This window comes from Labeo rohita, chromosome 5, assembly GCF_022985175.1.
Source record: "Labeo rohita strain BAU-BD-2019 chromosome 5, IGBB_LRoh.1.0, whole genome shotgun sequence".
Taxonomy (NCBI): Eukaryota; Metazoa; Chordata; class Actinopteri; order Cypriniformes; family Cyprinidae; genus Labeo; species Labeo rohita.
This window is the reverse complement of record NC_066873.1, coordinates 5988947-6011937: the sequence shown is the minus strand read 5'-3', so window position 1 is coordinate 6011937 and position 22991 is coordinate 5988947. Positions and strand designations below refer to the sequence as shown.

The 22991-nt window shown below is 38.0% G+C and overlaps 2 protein-coding genes across 2 annotated transcripts in view; both read right to left on the bottom strand.

Annotated features, from left to right (window-relative positions):
* Positions 1-12038, bottom strand: part of LOC127165364 (nucleus accumbens-associated protein 2) — a 50641-nt gene extending 38603 nt beyond the window's left edge. The window contains exon 1 of the mRNA XM_051109941.1: positions 11859-12038. The gene's annotated coding sequence lies outside the window, so the exon portion shown is untranslated. The remainder of the gene's footprint in view (positions 1-11858) is intronic.
* Positions 12039-19388: 7350 nt separating this feature from the next.
* Positions 19389-22330, bottom strand: LOC127164817 (transmembrane protein 250). The gene is made up of 2 exons (XM_051108907.1): positions 22244-22330; positions 19389-20839 (listed from the first exon to the last, which is right to left on the bottom strand). Exon 2 carries the CDS (start codon positions 20649-20651, stop codon positions 20232-20234), a length of 420 nt encoding a protein of 139 aa, XP_050964864.1. The 5' UTR covers positions 20652-20839; positions 22244-22330; the 3' UTR covers positions 19389-20231.
* Positions 22331-22991: the final 661 nt, after the last annotated feature.

The window sequence follows — 22991 nt, the reverse complement described above, 5'->3', positions numbered from 1 at the left end:
TAGATGCGCAGTTTCGTTTACTACACACAGACTGAAATGCGCATGACCCTTGCGTCTGCCGTCTCTGTCCGTCAAATGAGGACAATACATGAACAACATTTCCAGAACAGCTCTGAAGTTTCTTCATGAGCATTTTACAGTTTGTTTTGAGAGAAACTATCGTTATATCATATACACACAGAAATGTAAAGGTATTCATAGCAACCCGTCAAAATAAAAGTTCAGAGTCATGGAGAGTTCTCAAAGAAAACTGTTGAAAGATGAAGCGGCAAAAATCAAAAGTTAGCAAAATGCCTTCAAATTCAAGATAATGGGGCAAAAAAAATGACCCTGCATAATTAAACTAAATTGTTTACGACTGTATAAATAACAGAGATGGGAAGTAACAAAGTACAAATTTTTCTGGTATCAGTTCTTTACGTCGCTATTTATTTTTCTGACTACTTTTTGCTTTCACTCCTTACATTTTTACACAAATATCTGTAGTTTCTTCTTCTTGCATCTTCAAACCAGGCTCCTTACTTTAGTTTTAATCTGCATTTGGCGGATCACCATTCAATAACAAATCTCGAATAAATCATGAATCAGTAGTCTTTAGTGGCAACACGATTCGGTGTGCTCCACGTCTCCGCCAAAAGGTTTCTGTCAAAGTAATCAAAGCAAGTGAGTCGAGAATGGACTGGAAGCGCCCGGGTGGATCAGAGGGGCAAAACTACTGACTTGTTCAGTGCAGTCAGTTTCATTTGTAAATAGGCTATTGTAGTTTTGTCTTTGTTTACTTAATTAAGCATTAAACTGCTAGCAGCCGGAGGATTAATAATACTGTATATTAAACTAAATTACTATCATCACTCAAAATACTGTATGCTAAAGGACATAATTATTATCTACTATAAAGTTACAGTAGTAATTTAGCAAACAAATGCTATAAAACATCATTTTATAATATGCTTATAGGGAGCTAGGGCAGACAACCACAACCCTGAAGAAAACCATGGTTAATATAGCTAAACTAAGGTAATCACAAATTAGCTATGGTTTTGCTACGCTAACCATAGTCTAACCATGAAATTTGCAATAAAAATATGGTTGTAAATTAAAACTGTAATCAATCCACCAAAAAACATGGTTACAATACTTTTACTGTAATAGTAAAGAGAAAAATATGACTCATGATAATGCAATAATACGTTCAGTATTAGTATTTTTCTGTCATGATGCAATTATTATTGCACTAATTTTGACATTTAGGCCATTTAGAAAATATAGCTTTGTCAAATCTATAGTATCTAAGTCATTTTAAGATAAAACAACACATGGTCATAATGTGCTACTTTAAATTGAACTAAAATAAAGTTATGTTACTGCAAACAGAATACAATGAGGTGGTTGTTTTGCAAGAAGGTGGATACAGTTCTGTTCATAATGGTAGATACCTGATGGGAACAGTGACAGGTACAAGAAAATGAAGTGAAGAAAAATAAACACACACAAAGTGAAATGAAGAGACATCATGGAAATTGAAGAGACTGAAAAGGAAAATGGAAGTCAAGGTGCAGTTCAAGAGAGAACCTTTAATTATGTTGCACAGTCCCAGCCTAAGTTTTCAAACTTTTTTTTTTTTTTTTTTTTAAGGAGAACTCCACTTGTTGCGCATGCGCATCCCAGAGCCTGTGCTGCATGAGCTTTTGTGCGTAAAAAGTATAAAAAAAAATTATTTTTCGGAAAAAATGACAGATCGTTTCACTAGATAAGACTCTTCTTCGTCGACTGGGATCCTTTAAAGCCCTTTGAAGCTGCATTTAAACTACATTTTGGAAGTTCAAAATCTGGGCACCAATGAAGTTTGTTATATAGAGAAAAATCCTGAAATGTTTTCCTCAAAAAACCATAATTTCCTTATGACTGAAGACAGAAAGACATGAACATCTTGGATGACAAGGGGTTGAGTACATTATTTGTAAATTGTTGAGAACGTGCAGAACGTGCGCACTGCCGCGGTTCACGTGCCACATCGCAAAACCAGACCTCATTTGTCCCAATCGAAAGCATATTTGCACTGTCTGAATAGTTCCCTATCACCTCCATTGTGCACTACATGCCATTCACCGTACAGAAAATACTAAGACTGTGAACAAGTGACCGACTGATCTCAGCCGCAGCTTCAGTGTTTATTTATAGTGTAGGGGGCGGGACTCTTCAGATTCTAGAGAGCATTTGATTAGACAGAAAGTTTGATGAGAAGCTGAAGTGCAGCGTGATGTCATCAAATCGTTGATTCATATTGGTGGAAGTGAGATAATGTAAGCTTTGAATGCTTATATCTTGTAAACGCGAATTTTGTGCTTGTTTTGGAGCACACTAGTTTATAGATAACCTTAGGGCTAACATATTCATACTAAGAGCCAAAAAAAAAAAAAAAAAAAAAAAAAAAAAAAACACAACTTTCATTTTGATTTTCAACTTGAGTAAAAAAAGTCAGTACTTCTACTTTTACCAGAGTATTTTTAAACATGAGTATCTGTACTTCTACTTGAGTGAATGACGTGTGTACCTTTGCCATCTCTGATAAATAAAGTGAATAAAGTGAAATGTGCAACTGAAAAGCATCAGTTGCTGCATTGCATTTAGATCTGCTCATGTGGTACCACCCAGGTCTTGTTTTTTGCAGCCTTGAGTATTATAATTGCACACATTTCTGTTGAGCTTATGAATACAATGGGAAATCAAGACTTCTGGCCAATTAAGGCATTCACATTAAACAATTCAGATATTCATTTTGCAACTTCAGTTGTTATAACAGGAGTCTTTGTGAGAGTGCACAGCTTGTGCTGAACTGAAGTATATGACAGCTTGAGTGACTGGGTAAAGTTGTTTGCTCGCTTTCTGTATATAATCTAAACAATGAAATAAATCCCAGGGGCAAATATTGGCCCTAAATGGAGAAGTTAATTTGACCCTGCTGTTTTGGTGAAACTGTCTGAAGGTCCACTCAAGCTGCATCCTTATAGAAGATTTTTTAAATCAAAATATGGATTAATCAAGTATAATCAATGTGAATACAGCCATGTGTGTAATCTACTATGACCACATGTCTCTTGTACTGTATGCAAAGAGGCCTGCAGGAGAATCTAATGTGAGTAATCAAGTTATTCTACCATCATGGTCATGTATGTAAGAAGGCCTGCAGGAAAGTAATCAAGTTAATCTACTATTATGAACATGGTTACTGTAATATGAATTTTCCTGTGTGTAAGGAGCACTGCAGGAAAATAAAATGTGTACATTGTGTGGGGGTAGAATGGCTGTGCATAAAAAAAGTATTGAACATGCCTTAAGGAAAAAACTGTATAAAAAAGTGTGCAGACACAGATTCTCTGCAGAGTTTCTCAGCTTCATTGTCTCTGATAATAAAGTCTATCTTCTGGCATCAAAACTTCGAGAGTGAGTTCTCTAAGAAGTGGCAAAAGCCACCACATTACACTAAAACTAACCAGCCAGTATATAAACATCCTAGTCTAAAAAGTTAAATCCAGGAAGGATCCTACTAAACTAAAAATCTAGACTAAAAATCGCATGTTATTTTTGTTTAAACAATGGTTTAAATGGAGTCGTCTTCAGTACAGTCCTTCACATGCACAGTTAATGACTTGCAGTTGAAACAGCCTTTAAGTTATTATAAAGCATCATGCCTTCAAGGCAAGAGAATAATAGGATCTGCTTTGATCAGAAATAAGGAAACAGACAGAACTGCAGCTACAACTCTAAAACACTAAAGATCCTAAAAACCACAGGCTGAGCAAGTGAAATATGGTTAACCATCTACAAAATCAGCCGAGCACAATTCTCAGCGTTTCATGTGGACTGAGGAGTTTGTCTGAAGTTGTACTTCCACACACTGTGGGTGACCATATATAATAATTAAGCAAATTCAGCTCTAACAGATTGTGACAGTGAACTGATTTCCGCTGGTTCTTAGAAATTCCCATCATGTAACTTTTTGTTATTGATCATTATCAGTTCATAAAAAACATTAACAAGAACCGAGTTAAGGAACGACACAGTGGGTTTTGCGCTGGATCATGGGAGCAGTGCGGATGAAGACAAAACAGGCTGTTCCCTAAGATTTTTCCAGACATTCTGCTGGAGCTCAACTAAAGATCTGAATCACAGCACACAAGATCTCACACACCACAGGTGTGCACAAGAGAACAGGAATGTGGCGTAAAACATAGAACACTTAATAATAATATAGAAAATGTAAAAAAAAAACAAAGCATTATACTTTTAATTCTTGTGAAGAGATTTAGGATTATTAATTGTTAGAAAATATGCATGTTGTTTTCCTGTGCAAACCTTACCACCACCACGCAAGAGGGCCATGAAAAACATATCTTGAGTTTGTCCTTCAGTGTGCATCTGTGGGAATTTTCCAGCTGTTTTATGGTCCAAATGGTGCGTCTGAACACTAAAGCAGTATTAGACTCTCCTCAACAGCACACACAATCTGAGGAATCATTCATAATGTAAATACTCAATTTTAGTGTTTGTTAGTGTTCACTATGAACACTAACAAGTTCATTTTACCGATGAGCTGCGGATATGCGCATGCGTGAACCAAGCACTTGAACAAAGGGCCACATAAAAGTTTTATGGTTTCTCTTGTCGATTACGACTAGTTTATTGAGTTTATATGCTTTAGACATGTAAAACATTCACGTTTACGTCATTATTGGGGTCTTTAATAATAGAATTGCATATACATTCGAATTTAATATAAATGTAATTAATTAAATGATGTGCCTATTAATTAATCAAATTAATCTCAAATTCCTCACACATCACTTCCATCTAAAAAATATTCCTACTCCCCAAAAGATCATTTAAAAAAAATATTATTTCACTAAATGAGAAAAACATTGAATAGATATTACAAAAAATGTACACTACCAGTCAAAAGTTTTTGAACAGTAAGATTTTTCATTTTTTAAAGAAGTCTATTCTGCTCACCAAGCCTGCATTTATTTGATCTAAAATACAGCAAAAGCAGTAATATTGTGAAATATTTTTTACTATTTCAAATAACTGTTTTTGTATTTTGATATATTTTAAAATGCAATTTATTCCTGTGATCAAACTACATTTTCAGCATTATTACTCCAGTCTTCAGTCTTTTATATTTAAAACAACTGAATTTTTTGATTCTTGATTCTTTGATGAATAGAAAGCATAGCTCATCATTTATCTGATATAAAAAAAAAGCTTTTGTACCATCATACAGTATACCATTCAAAAGCTTGAAGTCAGTATAATTTTTTATTTAGCAAGGATGTTTTAAATTGATCAAAAGTGATGATAAAGATGAAAAATGATCTCTATTCTAATTCTATTCTTAAAAAAAACCTTTAAGACTTGTTTTTCTGCTAGTTTTTCTTAAAAAATAAAAACTAACACAAGCTTCTCTATTCCTTAAGTATTCTATTTATTAATTTTCTTTTTATTTATTATATAATATAAAAATATAATATACATTTTATAATAATAAAAAATATATTTTAAAATATATATAGAAAAAAAACAGTTATTTTAAATAGTAAAATATTTCAAAATCGTACTGTTTTTGCTGTACTTTGGATCAAATAAATGCAGGCTTGGTGAGCAGAAGAGACTTTAAAACATGAAAAATCTTACTGTTCAAAAACATCTGACTGGTAGTGTAGCTTTAGAAAGAAATACTTTGATGCAGCTTAGAATTCATTACACACAAGCTCATGTGTTTTTAACCAAATATTGAAAAATTATTTTTCTGAAAATTAAAAATGAAATGATAAATATCAAACTAAAATAGTGACAGTAGTTGGTGGCAAGTCCACTGTCTTAATGAGTGAGTCATTGAATCATTCACATAACCAATTCAAACGGCAATTCATTCATTAAGAAATTACGCAAGTGACAGTGTTTACGAATGAGTCACTAAAGCATTAACTCAACTGATTCGTTCAAAACTGTGGATTCAATCAGTAAGAAATCACCACTGTGTGTTGATCAGAGATGCTCAACATTTCTGCTGGGGCTTTGATTGGAACTATTTGCGTTTGTAAAAGTGAGCGAAAACTGACAATATTGCGTTTGTGACACAATATTAACTTATTGATTTTATATGACAGTTCAATATTGCTCTATCAATTTATTATATTAAATATATTATAATTATTATATGTGACCCTGGACCACAAAACCCGTCTTAAGTAGCACAGGTATATTTGTAGCAATAACCAAAAAATTATTGATTTTTCTTTTATGCCAAAAATCATTAGGATATTAAGTAAAGATCATCTTCCATTAAGATATTTTGTAAATTTCCTACCATAAATATATCAAAACCTAATTTTTTATTAGTAATACGCATTGCTAAGAACTTCATTTTTTGACAACTTTAAAGGCGATTTTCTCAATATTCCGATTTTTTTAACAACCTCAGATTCCAGATTCTCAAATAGTTGTATCTCGGCCAAATATTGTTCTATCCTAACAAACCATACATCAATGGAAAGCTTATTTATTCAGGTGATGTATGAATCTCAATTTAAAAAACTGGTTTTGTGGTCCAGGGTCACACATATTCAATTTTAGGCTCATATAACTGCACTCTAATAAGCTTCATCACGCAATCGTCAACCTGCATCATGTTTACCAATGTGAGATGACGTACTGGGTGGCGCACTGGATTAAATGCCTTAATCGTTTTAGCATGCCATTTTTTCCATAATTAATAGCAACAAATTAACATGTGAAATCAACAGCCCTAGTTAATTTGCTTAGCAAACGCTTATACAAAGGTCACTTTTGTATTACACTGTGAGACTCATTCACATCAACTATGATGAAAGAAATCATATGTAAACAAATTAACGAGAACAATCATTTGCATGCTTGGTGAGGCGACTGGCGCTCTACCTGCACCGCATGTGCATGTTTTAACATGCTTATCAAACACAGAAACACATACTTGGCAAGATACCTGTGAGCAAGACCCAGGCGGCCATTAGACCTGATAAAAGCAGCTTAAAGAGTGCTGAACAACACGACACAGGACAGCTAAAGTGGAAAATCATCGGAGCATCGAAGTGTTTACAGTCCCAGTGAGCTCTGCCCTGCTGGAATTATACAATATACACACAGTCATTCATGTGGAATTATTCACAGACTGACTCTCTCTCTCGCTCACACACACACACACATATAAACTGGCGTGACATCCATACCATGTGATCATGCCAGGCATTATGCCAAAGGCCAGCCATGTCACTTACCAGAAATCACAAAGACACAGAGGGGGAGGGAGAGACAGAAAAGGCTGTTCAATTTAACAAACTATCAAACCTCCAGCACGAGTTTGACAGTAAATCATACATTCAGAGTCCGCGTGCAACGTTCATTGCATATTGTTGGTTTAATATGTCCATAAAAGAGCGCTTATTGCTTTTTTATCGCCGCACCGTCTCTGCATCTCTTTCATCCCATATTTTCCCTCTTACGAAAGTACACAGAAATACAATTAAGCATGAACAGTTTTCCATGAATACACCGATATGACACTGTTTACACAACACGCTGACAAAAAAGGTCATTCCACCCACATTTCATTCCAATATCTTACTGAACAGGTTCACACAATGACTACATGAAGCAAGCGCATTTGATTCGATTTGATAGGAGATCTAAATGCAGACGTGATCTGAAGTCCAGCATATTCACCAGCACCTCACTGGCATCACAGAAACAGCGACAGGTGCATAGTTACTATAAATATATGCCAAGTGGGAGTTTAGTCACTGTAAACAACATGGGCTACATGAGAGACGAACCCTAACCCTCGAGTCTAAGAACTCCCTATGAAATGTCCTATATAAACTGCTTCAGCGCTGATCTTCAACCCTGTAACATTCAACCCCGAAACACTCTGAATGTAACAGGGCTGGAACAAAACATGCTTTGAAAGAGAAATGGCTTTTTTTTGGGCTTTCATCAGGATTTCACTGCTATTGGCCTCATCAAGCTTAACAGTTCAACTCTGTTACGGGAAAAACACATTTAGTTTTTTATACAGAAAAAATATTGTCCTTGGCACAAAGCACAAGAAAACTGACTGTAAATAATGCAGTGTGGCGCAATGATATTTGAGAGCTGCGGTTCGTTTTTGCATCGATCTTAAACCCAGAAACATTTTGAAAAGAACACGGTTGGTAGAAAACATTTTTGTCAGGGGTTATTAAAAAAAAAAAATTTAATGAAATAAAATTATAGTTTCATTTAATGATTTGAATTTGTTTTAATTTTAGTTTAAAAATTTTGTCCTTTTTATTAGTTAGCGCTTAAAACGTCGGCTATGCAGTTTTTTAAGTTTTAGTTATTAAGTACATTCCAATCATACTGTGACAGGGTTGAAACAAGTTTTGCATAGGATTGGGAAAAATAGGGTAACAATAATAGTGTAAGGAATAATTAAGAATATAATAATAGTTTAAAAAAGCCATATTTGTGGAGCACCACCCACTCATTTAGCAGCAAGCTAACGATAAATAAATACAAAAGTCCTGATATTCTCTACCACAAACGGCACATGGTATCGCCAGAACGCCTTTATTGCTCTGCAGTGAATCCGTGTAAAATACTCTTTAAGATTTTAAGTCTGCTGTCAACAAACAAAAGGTCTGTGATGCGCATGTGACCAATGGTGTAAAGCGCACCCATACAGAAGGAGAGATTCATCACAGCACGTCTCAAGAGTCTCTGGGCCCGAGATCTAATTACTGATGTACAGAGCAAGCTCATTGTATTCAGATAAGGCTCTCAGCAAAGGGGCCCATCAGGGTTCGGCCCAGAGAGCACGTCAGGCAAACCCAACAAACCCCGGCTGGCCCTTCAGCCCCATGTGGAATGTTTGGTAGAGCGAGGCCTCGGGAAGGCAACTCAGGACACAGTGCAAAAATACAGCTGCTGCGCGTCATCAGGGACGTGGCAGCTGGCCAAACCAAAGACAGCGCTCTTACAGGCATGCATTGAGCCCTAGAAACACGGCCTTGTATATTGTGTGAGAGCGCACGACGCACGGATGACGAAACTGCCTCAGAACACAGTCAAACCGGCTGATGAGCCCGTTTACTGGCAGCAAATTTTATAACCGCAAAATGGTTTATTGCATTCATAATCATAAAAATTCATTTATGAAATACATCACAGCAGTGCGTGAAGGGTCGTGACCCAACAATGACGGACAGGCAGAAAAAGCTATACTAAACGCAAATCTTAAAATGCAACCAACCATTCAGCCATGCAAGAAGAGGACGGCAAAATAAAAAAAACTGTCTTCAGTTGTTGATCTCAAAGGCTATGTGTCAAAGTCAAACTTTAAGAGTAAAATTCATTTTTCTGTTCATAGAAGTTTTTCAGACAACTAAAATGAAAAGCACAAAATAATCATTTACACTACTTAAAATAAGCTAAAATAATCTAAAAATATATAAAAGACTTTTATTTTTTTTTACTTTAACTTGATGCACCAAAATAACTAAAACTAGATTTATTGAAAAATAAACAGTAACACACAAAGTTTCTAAAACTTTAACTAAAATTAAAATACAAACAAAAATAATAAATATATAAAAATAAAAACAAATTCAAAATATGAAACAAAACTATAATAGTATCTGAGCTACACTAAAATAACACATGTGCCATCATGGACAGGATGTGTGATATGCCCTCATCCACAAAAACCACCAACAAAACTACAGAAGACAACACAATATGTGACCCTGGACCACAAAACCAGTCTTGAGTAGCACGGTTTATTTGTAGCAATAGCCAAATATACAATGTATGGGTCAAAATTACAGATTTATCTTTCATGCCAAAAATCATTAGGATATTACGTAAAGATCATGTTCCATGAAAATATTTTCATATCAATATATCAAAACTTAATTTTTGATTAGTAATATTATTGCAAAGGTGATTTCCTCAATATTTAGATTTTTTTGCACCCTCAGATTCCAGATTTTCAAATAGTTGTATCTTGACCAAATATTGTCCTATCCTAACAAACCATAAATCAATGGGGAGCTTATTTATTCAGCTTTCAGATGATGCATAAATCTCAATTTCAAAAAACTGACCCTTAAGACCAGGGTCACATATTAAATACAGGTTCACTCCCAGCAAGGATGTGTGACCACAATTTGTTTTGTCAGTACAGAAAAAAGCTTTGATACTCAAGAGATATTTACAAACCAAAGCTGTCAATGCCATGTAGGCCTGCAACTAACAAACATTTCAATGTTTTGAGTTAGTAACTAAAAATTACTGTTTGCAAGGCTGTAAGCACGTATTTAAGATTCAGCCACCGAAAAACCCATATGTGCATCGAAATGGTGATGTATTCATATTCAGCACATTTGCAGTAACAGCTGGTGTGGATTTTACAGCAGTGTGTAGCTGTGAAAAGAAGCCCTGTGGCTCTATGGGCCTGGAAATACGCCACCATAGTCCAAAAACTACCTCACAATCTCTTCACACGCTCGTCCTGAGGAGGAACCCAGAAAAGCAGACATTTGGTAAGGCAGCAAGGCTTTCTTTCAATAACGGATATGACACTATTCTGTTAAAATGACTTACTGTGCACACTTAAAATATTTCTTAGATATCATCTAGATGGAGACAGTGAGATCTTATGCAGGAAATGCCATGGAGCACATGTTAGTTGCATAGGAAAGGAGGCATTGTGCACAGTCACATGTCTTGGAAACCAGACAGCAGCACGCAACAGTCACACACACACACACACTCCATGTGGCTATACACTCTCTCCTCTGACCAAACTTCCTTTCTCCAATTTAGTCATCGTCTGAATAATCTTAAAGCAACAAACACTCACTCTATTGAAACTAAAGATTCAGCCCCAGACCTGTCTGAACACACTGTGAACTGCAGATCGAACTCACTGTATCAATCCATCTCAAACCGTTAGTTGGTTTATCTCATTGAATGTGAGGCTGTGTCTCTGTTCATGTGGTTTCCAGAGTTAAAAATGACATCCGGTTTCAATGCTGAGGATTCATGCTACAATGAACTTCATTTATAAATAAAAAGTTGCAACTGGAGATCATCAGCATATGCTGTCACAGTATAAAGCAAATAAAATAAACTGTAATTTACAGCTGTGTGACTGTGTGAGAAAAAAAAAATAGTGCTCTTTCTATATATTTGTTTTCACTGTTCAAGTACTCCAAAGTTCTTCAAGTATATCACAGCCCATAAACATGTAATATGATGCTAGCAATTTTAGATAAACAATGACATACCATGGTACCAATGTTGGTAGTACCATGGTGGCATGTCCCAAAACCAGTACTTGACAGGCCTTAGGCAGTTTTGCAAAAGTAAAGTGAGTTGTAACAGTGTTTATGATGATCTGCAGTGACCATCATCATCTTCATTCTGCATTAAAGCAACAATAAACTGAAACGCAGGCGCACACACGTTCTCACATTCTGCTCGCAAAAACACATTCCACCGAATCCACCTGCATTCCTTCACTGCCACACTTTTATTTTTTTTAAACAACTTTCATTAGTCAAAACAAATGTGTTGAATTTGAGACATTAATGTTAACGAGATCCCAAAACAAACACAAGTTTCAGTTCTGAGTCTATGACACTAGCCACCGCACTGAAATCTGATCTCCATCAGTGTGACTGAATCATAGAAATATATGAAGTAGGAAATAAAATATGGCCCCATATGCGTCATGCAGTCCTGCCATCAAGACTCAAACACGCTGCGTGTCATATATTTACCCGGCGAGTCTCTCCTCCATATAAGAGCGCGACGCTCTGTAGCGGCGTATTTCTGTGGATGTGAAGTTTCCAGCGGGGTCCGTGTTCAGCCCGACCCTCCTCACCTCCACTGCTCTCTCCCTACAACGCCAGCGCTCTCCCCATCTGCCTCTGTCTGAGTCTCTCTCTCTCTCTTTCTTTCTCTCTCTCTCTCTCTCTCTCTCTCTCTCAGTTCAGGAAGTGATTTCGCGTTCAGTCTGACATCATTCTCGAACGCTTTCAGGACTTTTTAAAGACACAGTCGGACCGTCCCGTACAGTTCATATCTAATGAACAACTATGGCAAGCCGTTTAAACATTTATTCCTCAAACTTTGCTGTGTTAAAGTACTTTCTGTATAAGAAGGACAATGTACAGGCGGTCAGGTGGTGCAAAATAATCTCAGACTGGGTGATTAATCACTGAAGCAGCAGCTCACCTTACAGGATTTTTTTCAGCGAAAATGACAGTCTGACTGTACTTATCTCAGTTTATTAAGGCCACTTTACTAATATCAAAATAAATTTACATGAAATATTCAGAACAACACAGAAAGTCTTTTCACACTTGAAATAGTTAACCCTGAGTCATTCTAAACCCTGGGTAAATGGAATCCTCGGTTATTTGCTTCATGTTTTACTCTGCTCATAAATGACCAGGGGGTAGCAATGAATCCAGGGTATTCACAATCACAAACTTATGTTTTTAACATTCTTGCATATTTAAAGTGTCAGTGTTATTGACTGGATAAACGCAGCATGCAGCCTAGTGCTAAAGGCTTTAGCGTGGAACATTCTCATGTTATTGCAGACTGTACTATTAAGTTTTCCTTCATAGACTTTACAGCCCTAATGAAAAAAACAATAGAGACCATTACAAAATTTGTAATGGTTAAATTTGTAATGGTTTTATTGGTCATAATGGGACTTGCATTGGTTTGAATAGAAACTCTAATGGATCCTGCTGGTGGCAATTGGTCACCTTCTATTGGTGGCTTGTTAAAACCAATAAATCTTAATGGAATATGTCCCAAAACACACTACAGAAAACCATTTTTTAATGGTTTTAATGGTTAAAAGTTGATGGTTTGTAATGTTTGTAATGGTATTTGTAGTGGAAACCATTAGAATTTTCTGTGATGGTTCTGTTGTTTTTTTTTTGTTTCAGCAGGGAGTAGAATATAAGGGTAAAATACAATTTTCCATCACCATTTGACATTTTCCCCTCAAACTTCGAAACAACAAGCGCTGTGTTTTCGTGATGACTGTTCAAAGCATCTGAATGTGTGGCACACAATAAGGTGTCTGTTGCTAAGCATCTTGCCGTTTCACAAGTAGCGCTAACTCCAGAGCAGGGTTTCATAACCCAAGGTAAAAAGGCCTATCTACGTACACTGCAGGTCCCCTTACATGGAAATCACTATTTTGCACGCTTCACGTCATGCCTACCAACGCCCCTTAGCTGTTACAAATTCACTGTAAACCTTCTTTGGGCTCATTGCTTTAATTTACCACTGGCTACTCTTTGTTGTCTCAGACAACGACATCTTTGTCCTGTGTCGGCCACCGTAGCTTCTCTATGTGCAATTCGCAACCTCACCGCTAGATGCTGCTAAAATTTATACACTGCACCTTTAAAAGTGGGTTATAGAACAACAATAACCCTAGGATGTGAAAAGTCCCAGAGAGACAGAACACAGCTACTGTATGTCGAAAACCAGGTTTCCATGATGAGTGGACAGTTATACGGATAGCAATTATTCTTCTTTCTTTCAGTCGCAGCTTTAGAGTCTATTTATAGTGTAGAGGGTGGGACACTTTGAATTCTAGAGAGGATTTGATTGGACCGAGTTTGACGAGAAGCTGAAGTGCAGGGTGATGTCATCAAAATCATTGATCCATATTGGCAAAAGCTAGAGACTGTTTGCCAAGTTTTGAATGCTGTTATCTTGTAAATGCAATTTTTTCCATTGTTTTGGGGCAAACATCTTAGGCTAACATGTTCATAATAAATGCCAAAAAAATTCAATTTTGATTTCATAGGGACTTTAACCCATTAGCAGCCCTGACTGTTGTCCCAGACAACCAATTTGTGGCTTACATAGCTTTGCTAGTTTTATGTCTTGTATCATTCCACAGTCTCTGTTTTCTTGCATTAAGTAATATTTTACTCCCAAATCAATATCTCATATCCATGTTTTTTAAAGTGTAATAAGCGGGATAATGTGTAACCTATAATCTGTTTAATAAGCAGGATAAGGTACAGTCAGCTTGTCATTACCACACAAAAAATACCACTTCAAAGTATGGCTTGCTTAGGCTAGTTCGGTAGTCATCTCAGTGTGAACAATTATAGCGATTAGACTGGTGACAGAAGTCACAGCCATACCTTTTATAGCAGCTATAGATCCCTGTTTCAAACAGGGATACTGCACAACAAAGCTAGTTGAACACACTCAGGGTTATAAGGTTTTATATTGGTTTTGAATTGGCAAACAAATCCAACCCTTTTTAATCAGTACCACTGTGCTTATTATGTAAACATTCTTTTGCAAATGAGAAATTTGTCTCTCTCTTTGGCTTCTCCGAGCTCCTCCCGCAAACTACTGCTGCTGCAGTGCTTTTATCGACAGACACCAGCCACTACAATGGGGGCCTTAAACAGGGCCACTCATACCTCTCTTGGAATGAGGGAATAACTCCACCATAGGTGGGCCTTAAAGATCTTCTAGACAGTAGCCTCCATCAAACATTCCCATCTTACCCTCACAATCTGTTTGGGTTTGCCAGGCCTGTCTGGCAGCCTCTTGCCATTTGAAAATAGTTTCCAACGAGGCCAGTCCATGAACAGCATAAATGTCCATTAACAGAACACTGCTCTGGTTCATATCAGACAGGCCATTCCACCCAGTCACTCCCCTCTAGGTTTCTATGTCATCAGCAACATGGGCGTTGAATTCCCAGCAGTTTTATGGACTCCCCTGTTGGTACCCCTTCTAGGGCCTCACCTAGGATCTCCAAGTAGGCTGGATACTCTGAATTGCATTTTGGTGTATGGAGACAGATCACAGAAAGACCCACAAAGCCATGACCTTCTCATACCCTTGAAAGTGGACTTTGAGGGCCAGAGTTGAGAAAACCTGCCCTAGTGTAACATCTTGTTCTGTTGTGTATTATTGTTGTGGGATCTAAAATAGTTTCACTGGTTAAAGTTGAGTGTGACTGGACCTTAAATCCCCTTTCACTAAATTCCAGAAAAGTTTCTGAAAAGTCACTGCTAAAGCTTTTCCAAATGAGCTGAAAAAAAAGTAATTATGATGTTTATTTTAATCATGTACTCTTTTGTCAGTGGTCTGTAACACAATAAATAAGAATGGTAGGGGGGTGACAGAATAAACAACATTCCAGAGGCCACTATTGTGCGGAGTCATGCAACACATGCATCCCCTGGGGTCATGAAGGACATGTGAAAATGTTGTCATTGCCAGCATTCATGACCGCTTTACGAAGTACATGTCATTTCCAGCGCCTACTCATGCCACAAAAACAACTGTAGCACTGTAGTCACAAACAAAAATAAATATCAAGTAATTGCGATGAACTAGACATTTTTGAAACTTCTACTTCTACAGATCTGACACTCTTGAAGTGCTTCCTAAGTTTTCAGCTTCACTTGACATCGCGGAAATATTTGACTGAACCTCAAAGTGTTATGAAATAATGCACCATCTATACTTTCCCCAATTGCAAAACTTTGATGCTAACAGTATGTTATAGTATATTAAATGTATGTATGATACAATTTGGGAGCTCCACTGCGTTACAAAGATGTGTGGATATTTTGATGCATGTTACTAGCTGTTGGTTTGAGCTGGTTAACACTGGTCTTAGTTGGTCATGAGCTGGTTTAAATTGGTCCGGAGCTGGTTATAAGCTGGTCGAGGACAGGATTTGGTTGCTCAGGACCAGCTCAAACTATCTTATGACTAACTAAGGACAAGCTTAAACCAGCTCAAACCAGCTACTATGCTTCAAAACATACCTAACCAGCATATGCATTTTTTCATCAGGGAAGAAAGCAGTGAAGTGTGATGTAATTACCTGAGAGCCATCATCTGTTGTGATGGTGTTATAGATACCCCAAACTAGTGAAGGACACCATGGAGTTTGCCAGAGATCCCCATTGTAAAGTATTACCTGGACTAGCAGCGATGCAGGAGAGCCAGTGAAAGCACACAGTGTGATGCCGGACAGGTCTCTGATAAATTAAGGAATACAAACTTAAGAATGGACTAAGGCTGTGTGTCCACCAAAGTGTTTTTTCCCCGAGGCTGGTGTGTTTTTTCAATTGTTCTCAATGGGAGCGCTGCGTTTTAAAAAACTTCAGGAGTGTGCCGAGCGTTGAGCATCTTTTTTACACACCTAGTTCTAGAAATTGTTCTTGTCAGGGCTTAACTTGCCTGAAGCTGTGCCTAGCCTCATCTTACCCTGTCTTGCCCTGTCCTAATGCAAGTTTGCCGCTACTTTTCTGCCCAGGCCTGCCATGCCTTGTCAGAAGTCTTCTTGCCAATTAGTACTTTAACTGTCCAACTGTCAACCCTGATCTTCTACCTGGCCCCAACTTTCTCTCTAAAAAAACCCTGTTTTTTTCTTGCTTACCTGTCTGCTCTTCTAAGACTGCTTACCTGGCGCTGAACCTTGCCTGGTCCTCAGTGGTCTGTAAGTTTGTTTCTTTTGTCTTGTTATTTTCAGTAAAGAGTTATTCAACTGACTCTGCTCTTGGGTCCTCAGTGCTCCCCTGACAATGTCAACCTTGAGTATGCCACTTGGTTTGCAGTATTCCTTGTTCAATTCTTTTAGGGCATCAGAAGAAACAGGAGAATCAGTTCATGCTTGCTCTGGCAATTAAGGTATTGCGGTTCTTGCCTTACCTCAAAGGTCTTCAACCCTGCTCTTGGGAGCAACCCTGCTCAACCCTGCTCCAGGACACCGGCCCTCCAGGACCGAGTTTAGGCATCCCTGCCTTAGAGCATAGGCCTTTAACCCTGCTCCTGGGGACCCACTGTCCTGCAGAGCTTAGCTCCAACGCTAATCAAACACAACTGAACCAGCTAATCAAGGTCTTCAAGATCATTTGAAAAGTCACAGGCCAGGTGTGCTGAAGCAGGTTGGAAATAAACTTTGCAGGACAGTGGGTCCCTTACCTTATTGCAGCAATGTCCAGTACTTCTCGTTTGTGCTGCTCTATGGTTACCAAACTCATTCTCATCACAACCAGTAAAGGGACGCACCATGCACTATGAACTGGAAATGATAGACTGAGTGGCGAGGTCTGTCTACTACCTTCCTTTATCATCAAGCCTCATTGCTAAGTGGTAAGGATTTTCCACCGTCACCCCAAGATGGGACCTGGCACCTATGAGGTGTACATTCAGATGCAAAGGTAAAGAGAAACAGACTTGTCTACCATGTGAACTTCATGAGGAAGTGGAAAGCTCATCAGCTGTCACTGGAATGACCTTGTTGATGAAACGCTGATCGAGCCAAAGACACAGTGGCAAGGGGTGTGGTTTAACATGCTCTGCAGATGGAAAGTGAACTTGGGAGACATGGGTAAGGGAAATGCCTCCAGAACTTGGTCTAACAGGTGTTATCATTTTGCAGTGAGTGGAGAGATGGGTTAAAAAAACCTGTGATCTATGGTTGCAGGGAGAGAGAAGCTGCGATGAGAGTTTTGTGTACTGGGCTGTGCTGGACTGTGTTTTGGAGTGCTGAGAAACAAGTGGTTTGAGTTGATGCTGAAAAGTTGAAAAGAGTTGATGGCCACTCTTGGACCCTGCCTCCTTCTTTCCCTGAACCCTTTGGACTGGCTTTGTCACAGGTACCTTTCCGGTGCACACTGATATATTGGCCAGACAGATTTCTATATAATTTATATATTTATATATAATTATATAAAATTTATTTTTAAACAGCAGTTTCTTTCAGTCCTTGAATAAGACACCAACAGCACAAAGACTTTTCACTATTTGTATCACTTCGCTTGTCTTGTTTGCCTTTTCCAGACAGACTGTCAGACTGTGCATTAGTGAGATTTTTCAGTTTTACTTTCAAAAGATTGTTACAACAGTAGAAGACAGCAACTGAAAGTCTTAACGAGCAAGTCACTGAATCATTAACCAAAACAATTTGTTCAAATACATTGATCTATTCACAAACCTTACTCTAGGACAGGGGTGTTCAGACTTGGTCCTGGAGGGCCAGTATCCTGCAGAGTTCAGCTCCAACTTTCTAGCATGCCTAGTAATATCTTGATTAGCTGGTTTAGGTGTGTCTAATTAGGGTTGGAGCTACACTCTGCAGGACACCAGCCCTCCAGGACCAAGTTTGGGCACCCCTGCTCTAGTGCATAAGTCTTCAACCCTGCTCCTGGAGACCCAACTGTCCTGCAAAGTTTATTTCTAACCTGCTTCAGCACACCTTGCCTGTGACTTTTCAAGTGATCTTGAAGACCTTGATTAGCTGGTTCAGGTGTGTTTGATTAGGGTTGGAGCCAAGCTCTGCAGGACAGTGGGTCCCCAGGAGCAGGGTTGAAGACCTATGCTCTAAGGCAGGGATGCCTAAACTCGGTCCTGGAGGGCCGGTGTCCTGCAGAGTTTAGATTCAACTTGCCTCAACACACCTGCCAGAACATTTCTAGAATGCCTAGTTAGAGCTTTATTAGCTGGTTCAGGTGTGTCTAATTGGGGTTGGAACTAAACTCTGCAGGACACCAGCCCTCCAAGACCAAGTTTAGGCATTCCTTCTCTAGGAACATCTCAGAAACATCCAGGAATCCTCAAATCTGGACCATGAGGTCCATTTTTCTTGCAGTTTAGCTCTAACCCTAATCAATCTCACCTGAGCAGGCTAATCAATAGGCTCATTCGAGATGCATCGGCGCTGCGCAGAATGATGGGCGTATGACATCAAAGTACCGTGAGAGCCATTGGAGCAGACGACTCTTTATGCTTTAGAATTGCTCTTGCAATACTTTGATGTCATACGCCGATCATTCTGCTTAGTGCTGATGCATCTCGAATGAGTCTAATGTCTTCAGGACCATTAGAAAATCAGAGGTAGGTGAGTTTGATCAGGGCTGGAGCTAAACTCTGCAATGCATTGGCCCTCCAGTGCAAGATTTGAAAAACACTGACCTAATCCATTGCTAATTCTGAAGTAATGTTTTTGAAATGGTAATGATAAATCCTGATAAGAGGGCCTTTGAGACAATCCTAATTAATTAATTTCTAAGATTGTGTTATGGTCATATATCAGCACAGGGTTTTTTTTTGTGGATTTGAAAGCCAATATTAAAAAATTTGCCATTTTTTTTAAAAGTAAATATATTGGCCACAAAAACCCATATTGGTCAAAAACACCAATATCTTAGTACATCTCTTTGAAACAGAATTAGGAAACAGTTGACTGGGACACATTTATTATACACAGAAATAATAATTGCACACACAGATGAGATTTACACCATTTTTATTCATAGTGTTTTAATGCTGTTCCTGAGATGTTATTGAACTGTGCTACACCACAACAACCATTGAAGCATGTCTGCACTAGTAGATATGTGTCCCTCCAAGAGAGTTCGGCCATTTGACACAGGTAGCTGTACATGTGTCAGTTCATCAGGGCACTGACCCTTCTGGGTTGAGCTGTACAATGGCTTGTCTGAAATGTCACTGGTGTCCGTTCAGTTTCAGAACAAAAGAGCGTGCTTGGCCAAGTATGAGGCATATGATGTTTGATCCTCAAACAATAGGAGATTGTACTCACTCACTTTACTTTCATACCAGGCTGGCGCCAATAACACCACACTAATGCAACATGGGACATCAGACTCATGCTCTGATTGGCACCATACAAATAATATGGTCTGACTGCCGCATATAAGCTGAAAGAGGCCATTAGTGAAGGATATTTCTGCGTGAAAATGGAAGGAAGAAGTACCGTGATAAAAGACCACCTTTTCAAGCAAACGTAAGCATTAAATCGAGGCATATGCAGATCTAAAAATGTATGAAACATTGGGTTACTGACATTAAAAACAAAATGTAAATCATATTCCTCTATGCACAGTGTTAGAATACAACACATTTAATTAATATAAAACCTAAAAAGAAAAAAAGAACAAACATGCACACTTTTCTTACACTGGAATGAGATGGGTGGAAAAAAGATTTCAGCTCTTTTTAAAAGTGTTGCACACATGTTCTCAGTTCTGTCATGATGTGTAAAAGTTGCATGCTCAAAAAACACATCTTTCGACTTGTCTTTTAACAGTGATCATACAGCCAGTCTGATCTCACATATCTACAAAGACCATGAAACACCATCCAAGGCCTCCGATCAGAAACATTGTAACATGCATGCTGTATATAAACAGATCATTGATGATGCCGAAGTCCAGCCGGCGGTGACCCAGCAGCAGGAGAATGACGGACAGCTTGTACTGAAGGCGAAGGAAAATTCGCACGCTGATATACTGCAGGCAGAAGAGTGCAGACAGTGCCACCCAGAGGAGGGAGGTAAAAAGACTGCAGCCAAAATATAGAAGGAATCGGACGAAACTATACATCCATCGAGACTTCAGGTACAGGTCAAAGTTGTTGTATTTGGTGCGTACCAGTTGGGCGGTGCGTGCCGGACCACAGGCGGAGTGCATGCAGGTAGTGTGAGGGCCATGGAAGGAGCGAACCCTCCGTGGGATGGGAATGACAGGCATGGGTGGGCTTGGAAACCCCCTGGATTCAGGAAGGCCCACTGACAGGACTCTTCCAGTAACTCCAGGGCTGCATGTTGCATAACAGCATCACCTGCTGCTGACTAAAATGCAGAAGGATGTAAACGTGATGTTTCCATGACTAAGTGCAGTGACGCTCAACCAGTGGGCATATCCATAACAATAAAACGCTGGGGGAAAAAACAAAACAAAACAAAACTATAATTAGTTACAGACAAATATATCTTCCAGGCTGATCTTTAGCTGATATTTGGCTAATATGAGTATTTACGGTTGTAAGTATAACAACATACACTGCATGTTAATAATCAAAAATTACATTTTGATATATTTACGGTAGGACATTTATAAAATAGCTTCACGGAACATGATCTTTACTTAATATCCTAATGATTTTTGGCATAAAAGAAAAATCTATAATTTTGACCAATTCAGTGTATTGTTGGCTACTGCTACAAATATATCCGTGCTACTTATGACTGGTTTTGTGGTTCAGGATCACAAATACAAATTTACTTACTTTTTCAGTATGGTAAGTACTGTTTGCCATGTTTCTTATTGGTTAATTGGCAGAATTTAAATTGTATTACTTAAAGCATGCAGACAGATGACAATGTGTAAATAATTGTAATTTAGGATTAATAGATATATTAACTCTATTTGATGTTGCTGATTCTTACATTTATGCATTTGGCAGATGCTTTTATTCAAAGCGACTTACTTTGCATACAAGTTGCACATTTGATCAGTTCATGCATTCCCTGGAAATTAAACCTGACTTTGGCATTGTTTGAGCTACAGGAATGCTGTATTGTCTATCAGTTTTTCCAATGCCGAATCTGGTGTGCCCTGCTCATTTCACATCAGTTTCCCTTCATCAGATCCAACCACATTGCAAATAAACAGACATTGTTTCGTGTCAGTTCTACAATCTGACTGCAAACGTCTCACTTTCTGCCATTAAACTGTACTATCATATAGGTGTCAGACACCCTGCTCTCCAGATACTTGGATTAGTATCAGCCATTAAAAAAACTCAATAATAATTATAGAAATACTGCAAATGTGCTATAAAGAATGTTTAATTTCACAGCATTCTGATAGAATGCATTGCAAAATTCCTTGCAAAAGGTATTATGGCAGTACCATGGTACAACGATGGGATCAGATGGTAATACCATGATACGGAATGAATACCATATTCATAAACCATGATATTTCCACAGTATCCCTTTTGTTAAAGTTACACGAAAAACATTCTGATGATCATATCATGTATTTATAGCACGTAACGTTACTTATGAGAAAACAATGGTACTGTGTCCAAAATCTATTGTAATACGTTTTATGAAGGTTGAAGTGTTTAAAGAACTTAAGGAGAATTTACATTTTTATATAAACATGCAAAAATCTGCCTGTATTTCATGTCATGGCTATTCTTTAAACGCAAGGCCACATATAAAGCTGCTCAACACGCAGAACATATTATCATTCGCCTCTCGTCACGCGCTTCTCATATTACATATTATATGCACATCAAATGAGATTATATGTAATAAATAAATGATACTCACATGCGTTTATGCTGCATTCATCTGCTAAAGATGTGCTGCGGCACGGAACACGGTCTGTCGCAAAAAACACGGGCCCGCAGGTTACCATGACAACAGCCGGACAATTTAAAGGCGCAGGCTCATCTTTTTGAGCTCTGATAAGAGATGAGAAAAAAAATCTATTTTTTTCTTTTTCTTTTATTCTTTATTCTAAATAGTTCATGCTGTTTAAATTAGCAGTGGTCTCTTGTTTGGAGTCTGGAGTCCCTTCAGTGATTTTTTTCCTTCGAAATCTATGATCTAATTTGGAGATCTTAATCTAAATACAAGCATTACCTTGATGTTTGATCTTGTGTTGTACCTTGTTATGGATGTCTTTTTTTATTTGAATAAAATAATCATACGCTAATAGCTAAAAATCTTGAACTGACTGATATATATATATATATTTAAAAATAGATTCAATCTGTAAAGCTGCTTATGTGTTGTGAAAAGCATGACTCCCTTACATGACTCCATACACTAGCCTAAGGATTATTAATAGATTTCACCATAAGTCTGCAGTGAACTACAGCAACACACTGTCTTGTATACATTTTCACAGTGGTTCAACTTAATCATCCCAATGACATCTGGTCATAAGCAGCGTTGGGGGTAAAGCAACATGCATTTACTCATCTCACTTGCACAAAACAGATTCAGTCTTCACCAAAATGAATTAAAACAGTGAAATGCAAACTCAGAATATCATGCAAACCTGCAATAATTA